Here is a 17,257-nt window from a genome sequence, read left to right on the forward strand (position 1 = left end):
CTCTTTTTTTTTGTTTTTTTCACTTTCTATTTTCAGACACAAAGTGATGACATTATCCTTTCTGAGCGAAGCGCCTGGCGTCGATTACTTCACAATAACACTAAAGAATTATGTAACACGCAACATGTTGTGAAACATCTGAAGCTTTTTTTCAGAGCCACGTATGAAGAGCTTCAGATTCCACAGTTGAAGATAATCGGGAACAGAGAGGAATCCTGAACATCCATGATCAGACCAAATTAGAAAAGGGAGGCATTCAAAGCGTGTTGTCATGTTCAATGCTGCTCACACACTGAAGAATGCTTACACACGATTCAGTCTGAGCATCGTAAAGGTTCATTAAGATGTGCTTTAACATCACTAACCAATTCCCTTGTTTCTCTCTCTGATTCCTTCCCTTCCTACCTGTCTGCCCACCCCTCTTACCTTTTCATTCTTCCTCCCTCCTTCTCTCTTCCTTTCCTTCCTCATGACTCCACACCCCCCCCGTTTCCTCTACATCCTCTTCCTCCTCCTCCTTCCTCAGGTGTAACGTCCAGGACTACATCTGGCACAAGGGTGCTCGCTGCGAGTCGGTGGTGACCGAGTTCCAGGTGATGTGTCTGGCCGTGGGCGCCTCGGCTCTGGTGGTCCTGCTGCTCTTCATGATCGTCGTCTGCTTCGCCAAGAAGCTCCATGTGCTCAAGACGGAGAACAAGAAGCTGCGCAAGCGCAGGTGAGAGTCAGCGAAGGGTCTGAGCCGAGTGACAGCATCATTCAAAAACCGGACGGAGTTGATCCGCGCGTCTTTTTTTTTTTCCTGCCCCAGTTTGGAGGCAGGATTCAGCTCAAATTCATAAAGAAATATTTACAGTTGTTATTAGTCATTATTAGAAAGTGACATTATTATTCGTCACTTTCTTTTCTCGGGCTATACCTCACTCCTTAGATTTATTTTCAGTGATGCTAACAAGGAAAAAAGGAAGATGTAAGACCTTTTCTTCCTCAAGTAGCAAGTTGCTGGTGAAGTGAAACTACATCTGTCAAGATTTCCTTTTTGAGCGTCCTGCAGGCTCCACACTCGTCTTTGAATCAATAGTGAACTCATTTGTCTTAATTTAAGTCTTAGCTCAATCAAACTAAACTAAAAAGTCTTTAGCACCTTGCTCAAAGGCACTGTGGCACAGCAGGATTATTACCAGATTCTGAGTCTCGGCTGCGGAACATTACCCCCCATCAATTTTAAAGACGGAAGCAGAAAGCTCGGGCTCTGCGGCCCCGGCGCTGCCTCGGGGGCCAAACTGTGTTCAGTGTGAAGTTTAGAGAACGACAGAGACAGACGGATCGATAAAGAGAGAGAGAGAGAGAGCGCAGAGAGGGGGAAGGAAATTTGTTAGAAATAAAAATCTGAAGCAGACAGAATCAACAGCTTTAAGCCCTCGTTGAAATTCAGTCGATACGTCAGTGGTGTCGAGAAAAAACTCAGAGACAGAAAAGAGTCCTGAAGTTTAGAGGTGTAAATAGAAAAAGAACATGACACATACAAGCGTTAAATTCAACTGATCCAAATGATCAACAGGAATCCATGCTTCTCTTCCAAAAAAAAAGACAGTATAGTCTCCATGGTTAAAGAAACACGAACCCCGCCTACACGTAACGATACCGCGGCGCCGCAGATCTTCGGGTGGCCCCGGGTGGCCCGGGGTGGCCCCGGGTGGCAGGTTGCTGATGGGGCTGGTCGTCGGGGCCGGATGTTTGTGGAGAACCTGCTGCTAAAACACCTGCAGACGACCTGATTCTGGGTCGGAGGTTTCGTATGTAGCAGTGCAGCTCCCTCGCTGCAATCGTTGAATGTCAAGCTTTTGTTTTAAATGGAGAATAAAAAAATTAAAAAAATTTTAGAAAAGAAAGGAATATCAAATAAAAAAAAAACACATTATTATTGACTGTGCTGAGAGCTCATTTTAACCTGTTTGAGCAAATGACAGAAGCTGTTGTTTTTTCTTTCCTATTAAATAGTCTGTTGCTATGTAGTAGCTGCTTAGAGGTGAGGAAATGAGGCTGGGAGATGGGCAGAAAACAAACAGGCGATGACCGCGGCAGAGCTGAAACCACTGACAGGAAGCAGCCTGAATGCCTTTTGTAAAATGTCAGGAGCTGACAGCAGAGTAAGAGCCGTGTTATAAAAAAAAAGAGGACGCTTGAGATTCAGCGGAAACATGAAAAGAAGAAGAAAAGCGTGAGGAGTAAACAACAGCATGTGTCCTTCACAGGAGCCGAGACGAGGCTTTAGCGTCCTGAACACAGGAACCGCTTTCCACCAGCAACTTCTCAAAGTTGTCTAACGCTTCTTGAAAGAATGACGGAAGCGAAACACGCTCGCCGCCTTGCTCAAGGACACGACGACAGGGATCGAACCCGTTACTGATCAGCTGCAGCACAGACAGACTTTACAACCACAACAGGAACAGAGATTTTGAGTTTGTCTGCACCAGTTTTTTCTCCTCACATGAATAAAAAGGCTCAAAAAGCCTGTGAAATCATTTTATTTTAATATTTTTATTCTTTTCTTTTTTTAAATCTTGTTTCATTGATCTAAAACATAGATGTTTTGTTGCTATAGTGACTGTTTCCTCCTGGTCAATGAACCAAAGTCATTACACAAATACAAGCAGAAGCATCAGGTTGTGAAGGTGATGCTGCACTTTGAATCATGTCAGAATCAGAATCACATTCTCGTTACGGCGCTAAGCGTCAAATTTTCATAAAAAAGAAATTAAAAACACAGTGATTTTTTTTTTTTTAAGAAACCCAGAAGCTGATTTAACAACTTTCCAATGTCTTCGATGTATTTCCAGTATCCTCTAAGACTGTTATCCAATCTGCATGAAAAATATTCTGTCTGCTGCACGACAGGAAACATTTTTAAGATTTTTCTTCTTATATAAACAGAGACGGTTTTCCAGAAACGACACAGCTCCTTGTTCAGCTTGTACGATGTGAACCACAATCAAAAATGTAAATAGATTGAATTGAGATTTGATCGAGTCTTTGAAGATTCTTCTTCGGATTTTATCCAGTCCGCTGTCGTAGAGCTGCCAGTCAAACGAAATGGCAAAGAGTGGAGGTGAGAAAATAAAAGAGAAGATAGAGAAGGAGGACAATAAGGAACAAGAGGATGAGGAGGGCACGTGAGACAGATTGGGGGGGTAGAGACAAGGACAGTCTGATGGAGGTGGGGGGGTCGGATGTTTTTGTCCGTAGTGAGGAAGACCATGAAGGAATGCAGGAGGAGATGAAGGGGGGGGGGGGGCTGATGTTGAGCAGCCGGCGGAAAACCAGATGACAAGACAGATGAGGGAGACGGCGGGAAGACCGGTGTTCACTGAGGGAATTACAAAAGGTTCAGTGAAGAAGCAGGAGAAGATTCTTCAGGGTTTTACAGCATCGTGAGATTTAACATTGAGGATATTTATCACAGCATCAAGCTCCGCTGCTTTTATTATAACATATAGTGCTATAAAAACCTTTCGCAACGGTTCTCTAAACCCTAAATGGTTCTGTGACGAACATTAATGTTGCAGTGGGGAAAAAATACAAAAGATTTAAAGGTGTTCAATGTCAGAAAATCAAGATAGAAGAGAGAAAAAGACTTCCTCTCGTCATAATGTTTTTATACTGACAACTTATAAAATGGTGTGAAGGTCGCCTGTGGTGATGAACAGAAATTTACTCACCGGAGACACGGTGAGCTGCTGGAAGCGTCGGAGCCTCCGTGTTTTTGAAACTTAATCTCAGGGCTGCAGCTCACTCTTTCACCCCGAGCACGTTTGTGTTTGTGGTGTAACAGCACCGCAGCCTGTTCACAGTGTTTGTGAAGGATAAATGCTAAATGATAAATACCTGCGTCTGCATATTTTGCAGTGTAACTTTAGAGGAAACAACAACAACTACCTCCAAATATTAATTACTGTCTGTTTCTCTTAGATTTATCTTTTTGCTCATCTTTGTGAAATATGGAATAAGATTATTCTTTCAGGCCTCAAATGATCGTCAATAAGATTGAAAACTATTTATAGGGTAAGATACTCTAATATTATCAAATGCGTCTTCGAATCAAAACATGCTACGTCGAAACCCGAACCACAGAACCATTAAAGAACCCTGAAGAACCCTCCTTTCGCAGCGGGCTGTTAGAGGGAGGCGGGTTGAATATAAACTGAAGGAGAGAACGAGAGTGACAGGCAGATTGAAGGGCTGGATTGAATATAAAAAAGGGTGGTGGGGGTGAGCGGGTTCGGTATTGCTTTGCCAGTGCCGGTGTTTTAGCAGCAATCTCCCTAGCAACAGAGCCGTTGTGGAGCAGCAGCAGCAGCAGCAGCAGCAGCAGCAGCCCGGCGATCGAGCGCCGCGGATGCAAATGTGAACCAAAGGACCAAATCTGCAACACCAGAGTCCCTCGCTGCAGGCTCTATTTATTTTTACCTCGACAGGAGGAAGGTTATCAAGGCTGGTGGCGGTGGAGGAGATTATGGAGGATGAAGATGATGGTGAGGAGGAAAAGTGGTGGAGTCAGTAGCAGCTGTAATGCTAGCAAGCAGAAATTTAAAAAAAAAAAAAAAAAGGGAGAAAAAGGGTGATGTCATTGGTACTCTGGATCCAGCTGAAAGTAGGGCAGTCTGAACAGGAGAGGGGGGAGGGAGGGAGAAACGGGGAGGCGGGGTTGACCTACATACAGCTGTGCAACCTGAGGGGCGTGTGTTTGTGTGTGTGTGTGTGTATGTGTGTGTGTGTGTGTGTGTGTAGTGGCACAGTACAGCATGAAAGAGACACACAACCTCATCAAGTGGTCGGCAAAAAAGTGAGGGGGGGTGACAGATAAGAGGAGTAAAAAGGAGGGCAGGATGAAATGGGGGAGAAGGGGGGAGTGAAGGAGAAACTTGAAGGAGGGAGGGAAAGAGAAAGTGAAAGAAGGAGGAATGAGAGAGGGTGGCTTCAGAGAAAAAAGCTCAGCATGACACATTCAGAGATGTGTGTGTGTGTGTGTGTGTGTGTGTGTGTGTGTGTGTGTGTGTGTGTGTGTGTGTGTGTGTGCACTGCTGACAAGGCTCATGAATACATGAGACTCCCACACTCCCCCATCTGCTGTGGGTAATTGCAGTCGCAGTGTTTCTCTGCCGCAGTCGAGATCAGACCCAACATCCCGGTCAAAGATGGAGAGAGAAAAACAGAGAGAGAGAGACTGAAGGAGGGAGAGAGGGAAGAGAAGATGGATGCATCCTCGTTGTGAGACGTTTCAGAATCTGTTTCACGGCTGGCGTCGTTTTCAGCTCCGCCGCGATAGACCGTGTCCGATCATTTCTGGCAATTAAAACACAGTGAATCATAATGTGATGATAACAGGCTGATGAACTACTCACCTGATGCACAGTGTTTGTGCAGGTTGGTTTGACCTGGACCTGATGTGTATCAGTGCATTTGAACAGTGATCAATCATCCAATCAAACTTGATTTGTATAGACAGACTTGTGATTCACAAAATGTAAAGTACAAATGCAAAGAGTAAAGCAAGAGATGAAAATGATAAGAAAAAAATAGATAAAAGATGAAAATAAATAGAAAAGATAAAAGGGAATAAAAACATTTACAAACTCAAATAAATACAATGAATCGTGGACTGCTTTGCATAAGACAAAATTGAACACAGTGAAAGAGAATGTTGGAATTGAACTGAACGAAATCATTAAAATCATTGATGATTCATGATTTCCACCTTGAATCCTAAAAAAAAAAAACAACAACAAAATATGTTTCCTGTCCGCTCCCTCTATAGCAACACATACAAGCGTTTTCTGATCTGGGAACACGAATGAACTTGGTGAGGTTAAAGGAAATGTGACCTGTGTCATCACGGTCACAATAATAACCACGAGGAAACACAACAGCATCGACAGCATCAGTCGTTTCTGCAGGTAACCCGTTCAAGTGACGAAGCTGTCTAGCACCCTGACCTCAACCAGGTGTTTTGTTATTGTAACCATGGCAACTAAGGTCTCCTAACCCGAGCCAAGTGGTAATTTTAACCTAAAACATGTCCTGCAGATACGGGGCATCGTATCAGAAAAACTCTTGTATGGGACAAACAATGTATTTTGTTGTTTAATTTGGAGGCACCACTCTCTTACCCGTACTCCGCCAGGAGTCGGCTAACTTAGCTTAGCACAAAGATTGAAAACAGCTGGTCTGGCTCTGCCCGCAGGTAACAAGAAACACCTTTCAGCACCTCTAAAACTCACAGATTAACACTTTATGCTTTAGTCTCTTGGTAGTGACGGGTCCAAAGCTGGTTCCTGGTGCTAGAGTCGTAGCAGATGTCACTGTCTGTCTCTGTCTCTGTCTCTGTGTTGCCGCTGTCTCGTCTTTGATTGTCCTGTCACTGTGTTTGTGGAATATAAGGAAGTCTGCATGTGGATCAGAGACGGGCAGGAAATAGATCACAGCCTCTTTAACTGTAGATATGACGAGGGATTGGACGCTGAGACATGGAAACGCAGCGACACGTTTGACGCGAAGGTTCATGGGGGGGGGGGCAAATGACAGGCGTTTCATATATGAGAGGGAAGACTTGTGAGAGAAGGGGAGACAAATCTGTGACACTCTTGTCAATGTTATCGTCTCATTGGATCCCTGAGAGAAACATCTCGTCCCTTTGAGGAGTCGGAGACGAAGAAGAAAGAGGACGAAAATTCAAAGAGTTCACTTTAATTCAGTCAGAAGGGAACTCCCGAAGTTTGCCGCCTCCCCCGACGAGATGAAAAGAAACTGTGTGTGTTTATCTGCGTCTGTTTTTAAAGTAGTACGCCAAGTTTTCAGGAGACCGTCCCATTGATCAGATTAGATTGAGAACGACAGAAGCACAAAAGCCGAACTCATCCCCAGTGCGTCACCGCGTTGAGCAGAACATCTCGCAAACACAACGTCGTTTCTTCTCCTGAAGATTAAACATTTCACAGAGTGAGAACAATAGCTGGCAGGAAGCAGGAAGCAGGAAGCAGGAAGCCTAAACCTGATGCTTAAAAATGAAATATTTTGTTCTTAGTTTGTTGCATCACAGATAAAATGTTTGTGTGTCTGTTTTTTATTCTGTTTGTCAAGTCACAAACAGAAGACGTAGACCTGCTGTCAAACTAATGCTGCTTTCTTGCTTTTTTCTCCCCCCTTCCTTTTTTTTTCCTCTGACGATCCCTTCTTCCCTCTGTTCAACAATATAATCTTTTCCTTAAATTTGTCCCTTTCCTCGCCCTGTTTCCTCCTCTTGTTTCACCATCTCTCCATTTGTGTTTTTCCATTTCTTTATCTTTGTCCTTTTCTTTCCTGCTTCTCTCACCTCGCGGATAATCACCTGCAAATGTCATTTCACCCCCCGTCTTTTCCTGACACTTCATTATTCTTCTTCCTCCTCCTGGATCTTCTTCAAATCCTCAAACTGCCTCACGCTCTCCCAACCTTTCCAACCTTTTTTTCTTTCCATCATCCGACCCCTCTTCTTCTTCTTCTTCTTCTTCTCTGTCTCCCTTGGTGATCATGTGCATCTCCTAAATGTCCAATACGTTTCCTTTTCCCCTCCTACTCCCCTGCGGCGCTCTAAATCTCCTAATTCCCTTCATCCGTTCTCTGGGCTTCCTCCTCCTCTTCCTCCACATCTCCTCGCTCCTCTTTTTTTAACCTCCCCTCCTCCTCCTCCTCCTCCTCTCTTCACCCTTTTCCTTCCTTTCCTCCTCCTTCTTCACCTCCCTACAACCTCTATTCCTTTCCACCTCACCTCGTCTCCAACTCTTTCATCCTTTCACTCAAACTTTTCTCCCTTCTACTTCCTCACCGCACCACATCTATTTTCCTCCACCTCCTCTCCTCCTTCTTCTCCTCCCCCCACCCCCACCCCCTCCTCCCCCCTCCATCCTCCGACACCCAGCAGTAAGTACCGGCCTTCATCGGAGCAGCACAATGATAATTTCTCGCTGTCCACCATCGCTGAGGGCTCCCACCCAAATGTAAGGAAACTGTGCGACACCCCTCCTAACGTCCCTCATGCCCGTGCATTGGCTTACTATGATAACATTATCTGTCAGGTAACGTGGTTCTCGCCTCTCTCTCTCACCCCTTTTTCTGCATCCCCCGCCCCCCCAATCCCTGCCCGGGCTCCCTGACTCTCCCTCTAATGCATGGGCATGAGTATTCCTCCGATACTCCGAGGTGTGAAGCGCTAAAGGAGGGGGATGGGCGAGGTCGGAGCGCGGGGATGGACAGTGGGAGTTTTCTCAAGTGGCGGGACGGGAGGAACACACACACTCGCACACTGTAGATGCACGTCATCGTCTGACCGTCGTGGGTTTGTTCCATAAAAAACTATATATATATACTGTATATATATATCAACCTATAGAGGATGTTGCTGTATTTTCATTTAAAGGGTTCGACCAGTGGGTTTTGATGTTGTAGCCAGTTTATCACAAACTAATATTTTACATCACAGCTAACCATTTAGCAAAAAGTAAATGCACCTTTTTCTGCAGCTCCATTAATCAGAGGGGTGTGAGCTATTTAACGGGGACGGGAAAGAAGAAAAAGATCATTTTCTACCGCTCAAATTTCTCTAATCTTTTGTTTCTTCTTGTAAAATTCTGTCTAGTTTTACCTCTAACACTTATTTAGATGAAACAGTCTAATGGATGATCTCAGACTCTCACAGCCCTTCAACATATTGAACATGTGACCAGCTCTTGGAGGCAGACACCACTTCATTTTATAGGCTTACCGGCCAAAAAGGTCGGAAACCACTTGATTTCACCACTCAAACAATGAATTAGGAGTCTGGTAATTGATTTTCATATGGTATGGAAATGGGTGGAATTGAGAGGCTGCCTGGAAGGGTCGGAAAAATGTTCTGACAAAAACTAAACTGCAATTTAAAATAGTAAAAAACATAATGCCGACACAATGGTCTGACCGTTAGGTGGACTCCGTAAGAGAAAATGAGTTTTACATGTTGCTGAAAAGTTCTTAATGAGCTTTTTAAAATATATTTGTATGATCATAATTTAGTGAGAAAGGTAAAAAAAGAATGAGCTCATATTTATTTACCGTTGGAAAAAATAAAAACGTTAAATAACAAAAATCACTCTCACGACCCTCAACGATACCCACCATGTTCCCTGGCAGGTGGTTAGACTCGCGCTGTGATGGCTCATAGAGACAAGTTCCTTGGGAGCGACTGGGCCCTTGCAGCCTGTTACCATGGCAACGTGACGGCTGTGGAGCCTCATAGTTAAATCGTGTTTATTGATTTAGTTTCCTGGTTTATTGCTTATTGATCCCGTTATGAAGGTGATGGCACTCACACACACACACACACACACAGACACACACACACACACACACACACACACACACACACACACACACACAAGAGATGACAAAAAAAGTCAAATGAGCTCAGGTTCTGTGGAGCTGCTGTAGAAACCTTGTTGTTTTTAACCACTTAAAAGTGAAAAAATGAAGTCTTAATTTAAAGTCTTGATTTAAAGGACGTTAAACAACATCACAATAATTTATTTTGACACTTAGTTGCTGACAAAGAGCAGATGCAGCATAAATCAGCTCAGTGGGTGAATCAGGGCACTAACACAGCCGGGGGTTAGAGGCTAAATTCCCCCTGACGCCGACTGTCGTCACAGCGCTGGTAGCAACCTGCCCTGGCTTTAACCTGACCTCTTCGAGAGAAAACTCCCACAGTCCTTTGCTGCGAGCCCCTCCCCACCCCGTCTCTTTCTAACCTGCTCTCTCTGATCACCTCTTGCATCGGTATGTCATGGCATGTCTGCTCTTTCGGTAACATGCACCACCCGGTGGCCGTGTGCGCCACTGCAGCTCTGCTTTGCTGTCTGTTTACCAAACCTGTACTTTTAACAACATGTTCTGCTTTTACTTGTTTATCCTGAAAATGGGGGGGGGGGGCTGTTACGACTGGTCAAAAATGGTGGTTTTCTCGGGACGGGGGAGGTGGGGCAGGATTGATATCGCAACCAGGTAAGCTAAAGGTGTGTGGGGGAGACTTTTGAGAAACGGTCGGGGCGATCAGGATAAACATCTGAGATGCAACGCCTCGCTGCTGCCTGCAGGTGGCAGCAGAGAGCCCACAGGTGCCTCACTAACTGAAGCATGGGTAGCTAGTAGCGGCAACGCTGTGGTTGTAGCAGCATGGGTAGTGCTAGTGCTACAACTGAGGAAGAGTTTGTTTTGTTTTCATTTGTATTTGATATTTCAGTCTCTTGCAGATGTGGTACCACCCTCTAACAACTCCATCAGTAGTTTTTTTTGTTACAGCAACTAGTTCTTTGTCTGTAACTCTCTTTTTTGTCTCCATGCTAGCCAAACAGTTTTAGACATCTTGTTTCTTTAGAGGAGAAGCTTCTCATCTACCTATTGTAACTACAACCTAATATCATTTTCACCACCCTGACAGACGAGAAATCACAAAACAGTAGTAAAAAAAAACAAACAAACATACGTCATCACCTCCTAACAACATCTGAGAAATCTTAACTTCCTAACTCAATACCACACACATATCACGACCCCTAAAATCCCTGCTCATCCACTGGAGTGAATAGTATTTGTAAATATTTCAAATGCTTTGTTTTTAGCGCGCTTAAAGGTTCCGTGTGGAGTTTCTTACCACAAGTGATGCTATGGATAGATTCAATAAGGTCTTTAAAAAGGATTTAGATTTGATAAACGGATTAGATGCCGGATTCAAATTCAGGAAAATGGTGTTGAAATCCAACCCTGTAAATGAGTTAAGTCAGTTTGAAGAAAGTGTTTTTCTCCTATGGTCCAGATGTGACTTACTCCCCCCCCTCTACATCCATTCAGCCTGAAGCAAACATCACAGAAACATTTCCAACTACTATTCAACCCAGGTTTATATTTCTAACACATTTTCCAACCACATACAAAACCCATCCAGACATATGGGCTTCCCCAAACCGAAAACCAAACCAGCTCACCAGCTTTCCCCAAATACACCTGAAATACACTCACTAATAAAGCAAATAACCTCAACTCCCTTCCAAACTAACAGCCCAGCGTCTGTGGCGCTACGGTCCAGAGCCTCACCAGAAATATCCAAAGCTGTATTTACTGGTAATGCAGAATAACAGACAGGCAGCACCAGAGAGCCGGTGTTACCTCAGCGATACTGTAGCCAGCTGGGAATATCAGCTGTCGTCTGAAAGGAAGTCTCTCTATGCCTCTATCTCTTCCTGTCTGCCTTTTCTTTCTCGCTCTCCATCTTTCTTGCTACTTAATCTCTCTGTATCGTCTCCTCTCACACTCATCCTCTTTCTCTCCGTCCACTCGGATCAGTCTCTCCTCATCCTCTGTCCTTCCCTGTCCGTCTCGATCTTGTCTTTCTCTGAGGATGCCTTGAGTGCTTTTTTGAGGAGTATAACCCTTTGCCCCATCCCCCTCCCCTCAGAAAACCATGAGCAGATACACCTGGGAGTGTAAGACCAAAGAGGAGTCCGACTGTGAGGTAAGACCAAAATCCCAAATGTCAGATGCAGTAGTCCCGCCCCACCTCTCTCACCCTCCCAAACAGCTCTCTCATTGTTACTGTGGCCCTGTCAGTCACCCTCTCTCAAGGTTTCAGTGGACCAATCCAAGTCTGTACCCCCACCCGCCAAATAAATACAAACAAAAAACTATGTCCTGCAGTCATGATCAGACAGGGAGACACCACAGATTCTGCACTCGTTTCTTCATTCAACTTGTGAAATCAGATTTTCCAACACGCAGCGAGTGTCTATTGAAAAACAAATCTACTGATATGTTATTAAAAAAGAGAATAAACTATGAGCTCCGTCAATGTTCATGAGGATGTAAATATCAGCTGATGCTTCCTGCATTAACACACTTTACTTTATTCCTCCATTTATCGGGGACAACACATGAATTATTAATTATTATTAGTATGAAGTTAATGTGTTGATGTGTGAAGATTTAAAAGGTCGCTTCTTACACAAGGGGTCACGGTGCCCCTGGGCTTCACCTGCTGAAAGTCACAGGAAGAAACACAAGAACCACAAAGGGCGTCTTGCTCCTGGGGTGGGGGGGGGCTTTTACATGTCTGTGCCTTGGGGGCGTGTTGTCTCATAATCCATCCATGCAGATAAGACATACAAAACTAGTACAAAACAATATCAAAGCGCATCGGTAAAGATGCAGCATCAAAATAACACGTAGCGTAAGTTATTACCTCTGCTGTGATTCCCATGATGTTTACACTCAGTCCACAGTTAAAACTGAGGTCAGCCTTTAAGAGGCTGTGAAAATATGTCACGTTAAGTAGCATTAAACTATGATGGCACTTTTGTTTATGTCTGGATCACAGGTGTATTTAGTATTTGCCTCATGGTGACACCTGAGTCTTGTGAAATCGAGGTAATGCTATTAGCAACAACAGAGCTGTGGGATTTCAAAGGTCAGGAACTGACGGCAGAAACTCAACTAAAAGAAAATAAAGACATATAATTATAAGATATTGTTTTACAAGTGGGAAGTTGGTAAGTTTAGTGTTTGCAGTGCAACATGTCATGTAAACACCCCCCCCCCCCCCCCGTCCGCCCGCAGAGACAAAAATCATAAAAATTGTGTGAAATTGCCTTTTAACACCCGGTGAAGCTGCAGAGCCTGGAGGCAAAAATCCAAAAACCAATCACAAACAGAAATGAAAACTGCATTGGTCCTGCTGCAGAAATTTATTGACCTTGTGAGGACCTTGTAACACCAGACCAGACAGCAGTCACACACACACACACACACACACACACACACACACACACACACACACACTGAGGGCTTGTAATAGAAGAAGTTAACCCCTTTTGAAAACGCTGAATTTACAGAGAAATTGAACCACATACAAACACAAGAAAAATAAAACACATGTACCCAGACATTTTACATACACACACACACACACACACCGTCCAATCATTTCTGCACAATAACACAAAAAGCTCTTATGTTTCCCTGCAGTAATAGAACGCTTTGTGTTTCATTCACTGCAGTAGATTGAACCTGCTTGTCCTCAATCTTCCCTCCTCAGTAATTCTGCAGAGTCCAGCCGCGCTCTTTCCTCTGCAGCAAACGGTGAAATGGAATTGTGTGTTTTCTTTTTTCTTTTTTTTCTCATCAATACTAAATAAATTCAACACAGAAAATGAATTGGTCAGGCAGAGCTGGCTGTAATGTCCAAGAGGATTTCATTTCCATCGACTGAATCGCCTCTCAGGCTGACTGATCAAAACCGAACTGACACTGAAGAACAGAAGCTGCAGGCACGCAGCGCAATTGTACGACAAAACTTAAAATTTTGTCCGTCTTTGTTATTAAATAATAATAAAAAAGAAGTTATATATTAAAAAACATCTACAAATAGGGATTTTAAAAAGATTAATATGTTGTAGGGGATTTTTCCCATCTGCTATAAATTCCATAAACTTCTGTGATGTCGCGTAAAACTATTCAGCAAAAGCACATTAGCACACAAGCAGCAAAAGGACATTAGGAACTGTCCATGTGCCTCCATCATCATCGTCATCGTCATCATCATCAGAACCCTGTTTATATCTGTTCCCGCTCCCCCCAAAATGACACCTATAAAGTCCTCGTGACTCTGTGCCTCCCACCCACTGCCCGCCTCCCCTCCACCCATAGCACAACAACAATGAAATCCAACAAACAAACAAAACACATTTTCCAGTTTCACGCTGACGGGAGGACAGAGGGCCCCTATCCCGTAACCATGGAAGTGACGTATCCACACGTCCTGCCTGAAGTTACTATCTAGGCCAACGGCCAGCGGGTAAATGTTCTCACTGCTCTTCCTTTTCTAAAAGTGCCATTGAATTCAAACGCAAACATTCAATTAGGGTGTGTTTGTAAATGGCACAGGCCTCAGGGTCTGGAGTTTGATGTGTGTGTGTGTGTGTGTGTATGTGTGTCAGTCAACCTGTGTGTCTGAATGACTGTGTGTGTCACCACGCTCAAGCTTGTGTGTCTGTCTGTGTGTGTGTGTGTGTGTGTCAGTCAACCTGTGTGTCTGAATGACTGTGTGTCTCACCACGCTCAAGCTTGTGTGTCTGTCTGTGTGTGTCTGTCTGTGTGTGTGTGTGTGTGTGTGTGTGTGTGTGTTTGTGGGTGGGTGCGCTGTGGACAAAGAGGCGCAGACGGACGCCCCAGGATGCCTCGGCGCAGCAGGGTCGATGATGCCATGCAATATTAATGGGGATAAGAGGCTGGAAAACAGACTCTGCAATCAATGTTTTCCCCCTGACCTTAATTAAATTCAGATGACTTAAACTGAAACCTCAAAAACACATTGTTTTTTTCCCTCCAGCGACTGTTTGGGTATGTATGACGGTGGTACCCACAGATAATTGGCCAGGGTGGACAGATCATTTGTGGCCGGTTTTCTTTTTTATTTTGTTTTGGGACAATAAATGGTAAAAAAAAAAAAAAAAAAATGGAGGTGAAGCAGGAGGAGATATGGCATCCTGCATGAGCGACTACATGGGGTGTGTTTGGAAGGGTCTTGCATGTGGATGTGCATGTGCTGCCATGGGTTCGCTTGAAAGGGGAGGGGCGGTGTCGCTCATGCAGTTCACCTCATTGTCTCCTCAACCAAACACAACATGCCAGCCGAGCATGATGATTATCAAACAGTGGAGCCTCCAGATGATACTGAACAATGCAACAATGTTTTGTGGGTATTTTGCTGCATTCGGACAGTCTCTAAAGGATCGCACCAGTGTTTTATCACACTTATTCTACATATTTTAGCTCTTGCACTTCAAATCAATATGTATTTTATATCACCAAACAGTGCCGCTGTGTTTCAAGAAAGTTGAATGTATGTCTCTACTGTTCCAGGATATTCATTTGTTTCCATTCAGTTCTTGTTCCATGTTTAAAAGATTCTGTTGATTTTTAACACTGAATGGAAATGAATGGGAAGTAATGACTAGCTGGAATAACAGATGCAAATATCTACGACCGTAAAGCAAGTACTCAAGAAAAGATTTGAAGTTGAGGAGCTAAAACTTGCAAACACACTGGTGTAGTTCTTTAAAGCATGAAGGTGGAAAATGGAAAATCTGCTGCACTGCATGAAATTAAAGACAAATCCGAAGCTCTGGGGTTTTTCAGAAACGTACTGAGCCAAAGTTCATCTTTGTTTTTTGTTTTTTTGTTTTTTTAAACACAATCACCAGCTGGATGATTCTGCTGGACGCTGCGTCACGTTCGGTGCCAAAGATTTCTAAAATTTTTGCTTTTTGCAAGATCTTTAAATGGGAAAGATCAGACTTATGGCAAATACTGTTTGGCTAAGGTTTGGTTAGGGTTAGGCAACGCTAACACTTGGGTAACATTAGAGAAACACCATGGTAACGGTAGGGCTGGGTACCATTCAGAAGTTTGTGATGTCAGTACTGATACTGATACCTTGACTCCAGCACTGATTCTTAATGAGGCACTTTTTTCAACCAATTTAATCAAATCCAGAAAAAAAGAAAAGAAAAATTACAACACACATTATGGAACAATTTTTAGTTTCACCTGAGTTTTATTGTGGCATCATGGCAGCGGTCAGTGTAGTCTGATTCTGATTCTTAAGTTCAGTCTCTTTACACACTCAAAACGTGTTTGTGTAAATGAACAGCCAATCACCAGCATCATTAGATCTTAGTCCAAGCACGCTGCATTTCTATTGGCTCCCTGACGCTGATAAGATTCATTCATTTACTCCTTAGGTATTGAAATTTTGTATTTGAACATTTTATCAAACCAATTTGGTCGAGGTTCGATACCTTACCCCAGGTAACAGGTAAAATGTGAACATTAATCGCAGGTCCAACTACAGGAAAGTCAGAAGCACTACGTACCCATGACCCAACGTTCACCCTCCACCTCGCCACATAAAGGACACACTACTTCCAAAACTGGCACCAAACATTGGCACCGGACGTAACGTGTGAGGTGCAGAATCGTCCAAAAATGGACACAGTTTCTTGGGCTGGTTTTCTTTTGTTACTGATTTTTTAGCAAAGATGAATGTCGTCTCTGAGGAAATCCAGGTCTTGTGGTTTGGTCAGAATTTGCCACAGAGGCTATGAAATAATTGAGAGCAAAGTTTTCCACCAGTCTGCAGTGTCAAAGTTGCTACTGGACAGGAAATATGAAACCTGTCGTTGTGGTTCTAACTGTACTTTCTACCCCCACCCCTCCACCTCCACCCCTCCCCGGGTAGGATGATCCTAATTCCCAGAACAAGCTGGAGGACCCGGTGAAGGCCTCGCCCAAGGAGGACGACTCCCTCAACATCCACAACTCTCTGACCCCCAAACACGAGAACCACAAGGTCCTGGGCGAGGAGAACTCCTCGGAGGTAAACTCACTGCAGAACAACATGATGTGAAAACAAAAAACAACACAACCCCAGCAACCTGACAACACCACACCGAAAACGTCAAGGTGCGCCGGCAACGGGAGTCCCCCTCCACCCCCCCCCAAAAAAACCCCCCCTCCCTGCTCTCTCTCCAACCCGCTGCCGAGTGCGCCTAACCGGTCAACCAACCGACCAACCAACCAACCGACCAGCCTGTCAACGTACCAGCCAATCAACCCAGTCTGCAACCGTCTCTGACACGGCAACACTGCCACCAAGCGGCCCGGGCCGCTGCAAAAAAAAACTTACACCACCACCACCACCGCCGCCGCCACTGCCCAAGCTGAGAGTAACCCCGCCAGCCCTCACCCCTGCCGCCGCCTTGCAACAAACCCCCCCCCTCCCCCTTACATCCACTCACTCCCCTGTTTCGCAGCCCCGCCCCCCTTGTTGCTGTCACTCTACTCTCCCTTATCTCCCTTACCTGCACACACACACACACACACACACACACACACAGATACATACACATAGTGAACATACACACACAGTGAAAAGATGAAAACATAAACACACTTATATGTAAACACACACACACACACACACACACACACACCTTCCCCTGCCTGCATTGGTGTATTTTGTAAAAAGAAAGAAATCATACAGAAGTTTAAAACGTACGTAAAACGTCATTGTAAAAAAAAACAAAAAAAAAAAAACATTAAGATAAAGCTACTGAGAGGTTTTGATGTTTGTCTGACTAATCCA

The 17,257-nt window shown here is 44.2% G+C and overlaps 1 protein-coding gene across 5 annotated transcripts in view; it reads left to right on the forward strand.

Moving 5' to 3' along the window:
• The window catches only part of cspg5 (chondroitin sulfate proteoglycan 5), a 54,309-nt gene extending 37,701 nt beyond the window's left edge, over positions 1-16,608 (forward strand). The window contains exons 3-5 of one of the 5 annotated variants that reach the window (XM_022746164.1): positions 527-715; positions 7,952-8,108; positions 16,352-16,608. In XM_022746164.1, coding sequence (XP_022601885.1) covers positions 527-715; positions 7,952-8,108; positions 16,352-16,519 — 514 coding nt within the window. In that variant the 3' untranslated portion in view covers positions 16,520-16,608. Of the gene's footprint in view, positions 1-526; positions 716-7,951; positions 8,109-11,515; positions 11,563-16,351 lie in introns of those variants that run through there. The other 4 variants (XM_022746166.1, XM_022746165.1, XM_022746167.1 and 1 more) reach the window with 4 other exon arrangements.
• Positions 16,609-17,257: the final 649 nt, after the last annotated feature.

This window comes from Seriola dumerili, unplaced genomic scaffold, assembly GCF_002260705.1.
Source record: "Seriola dumerili isolate Sdu_G_001 unplaced genomic scaffold, Sdu_1.0 BDQW01000092.1, whole genome shotgun sequence".
NCBI classification, from domain to species: domain Eukaryota; kingdom Metazoa; phylum Chordata; class Actinopteri; order Carangiformes; family Carangidae; genus Seriola; species Seriola dumerili.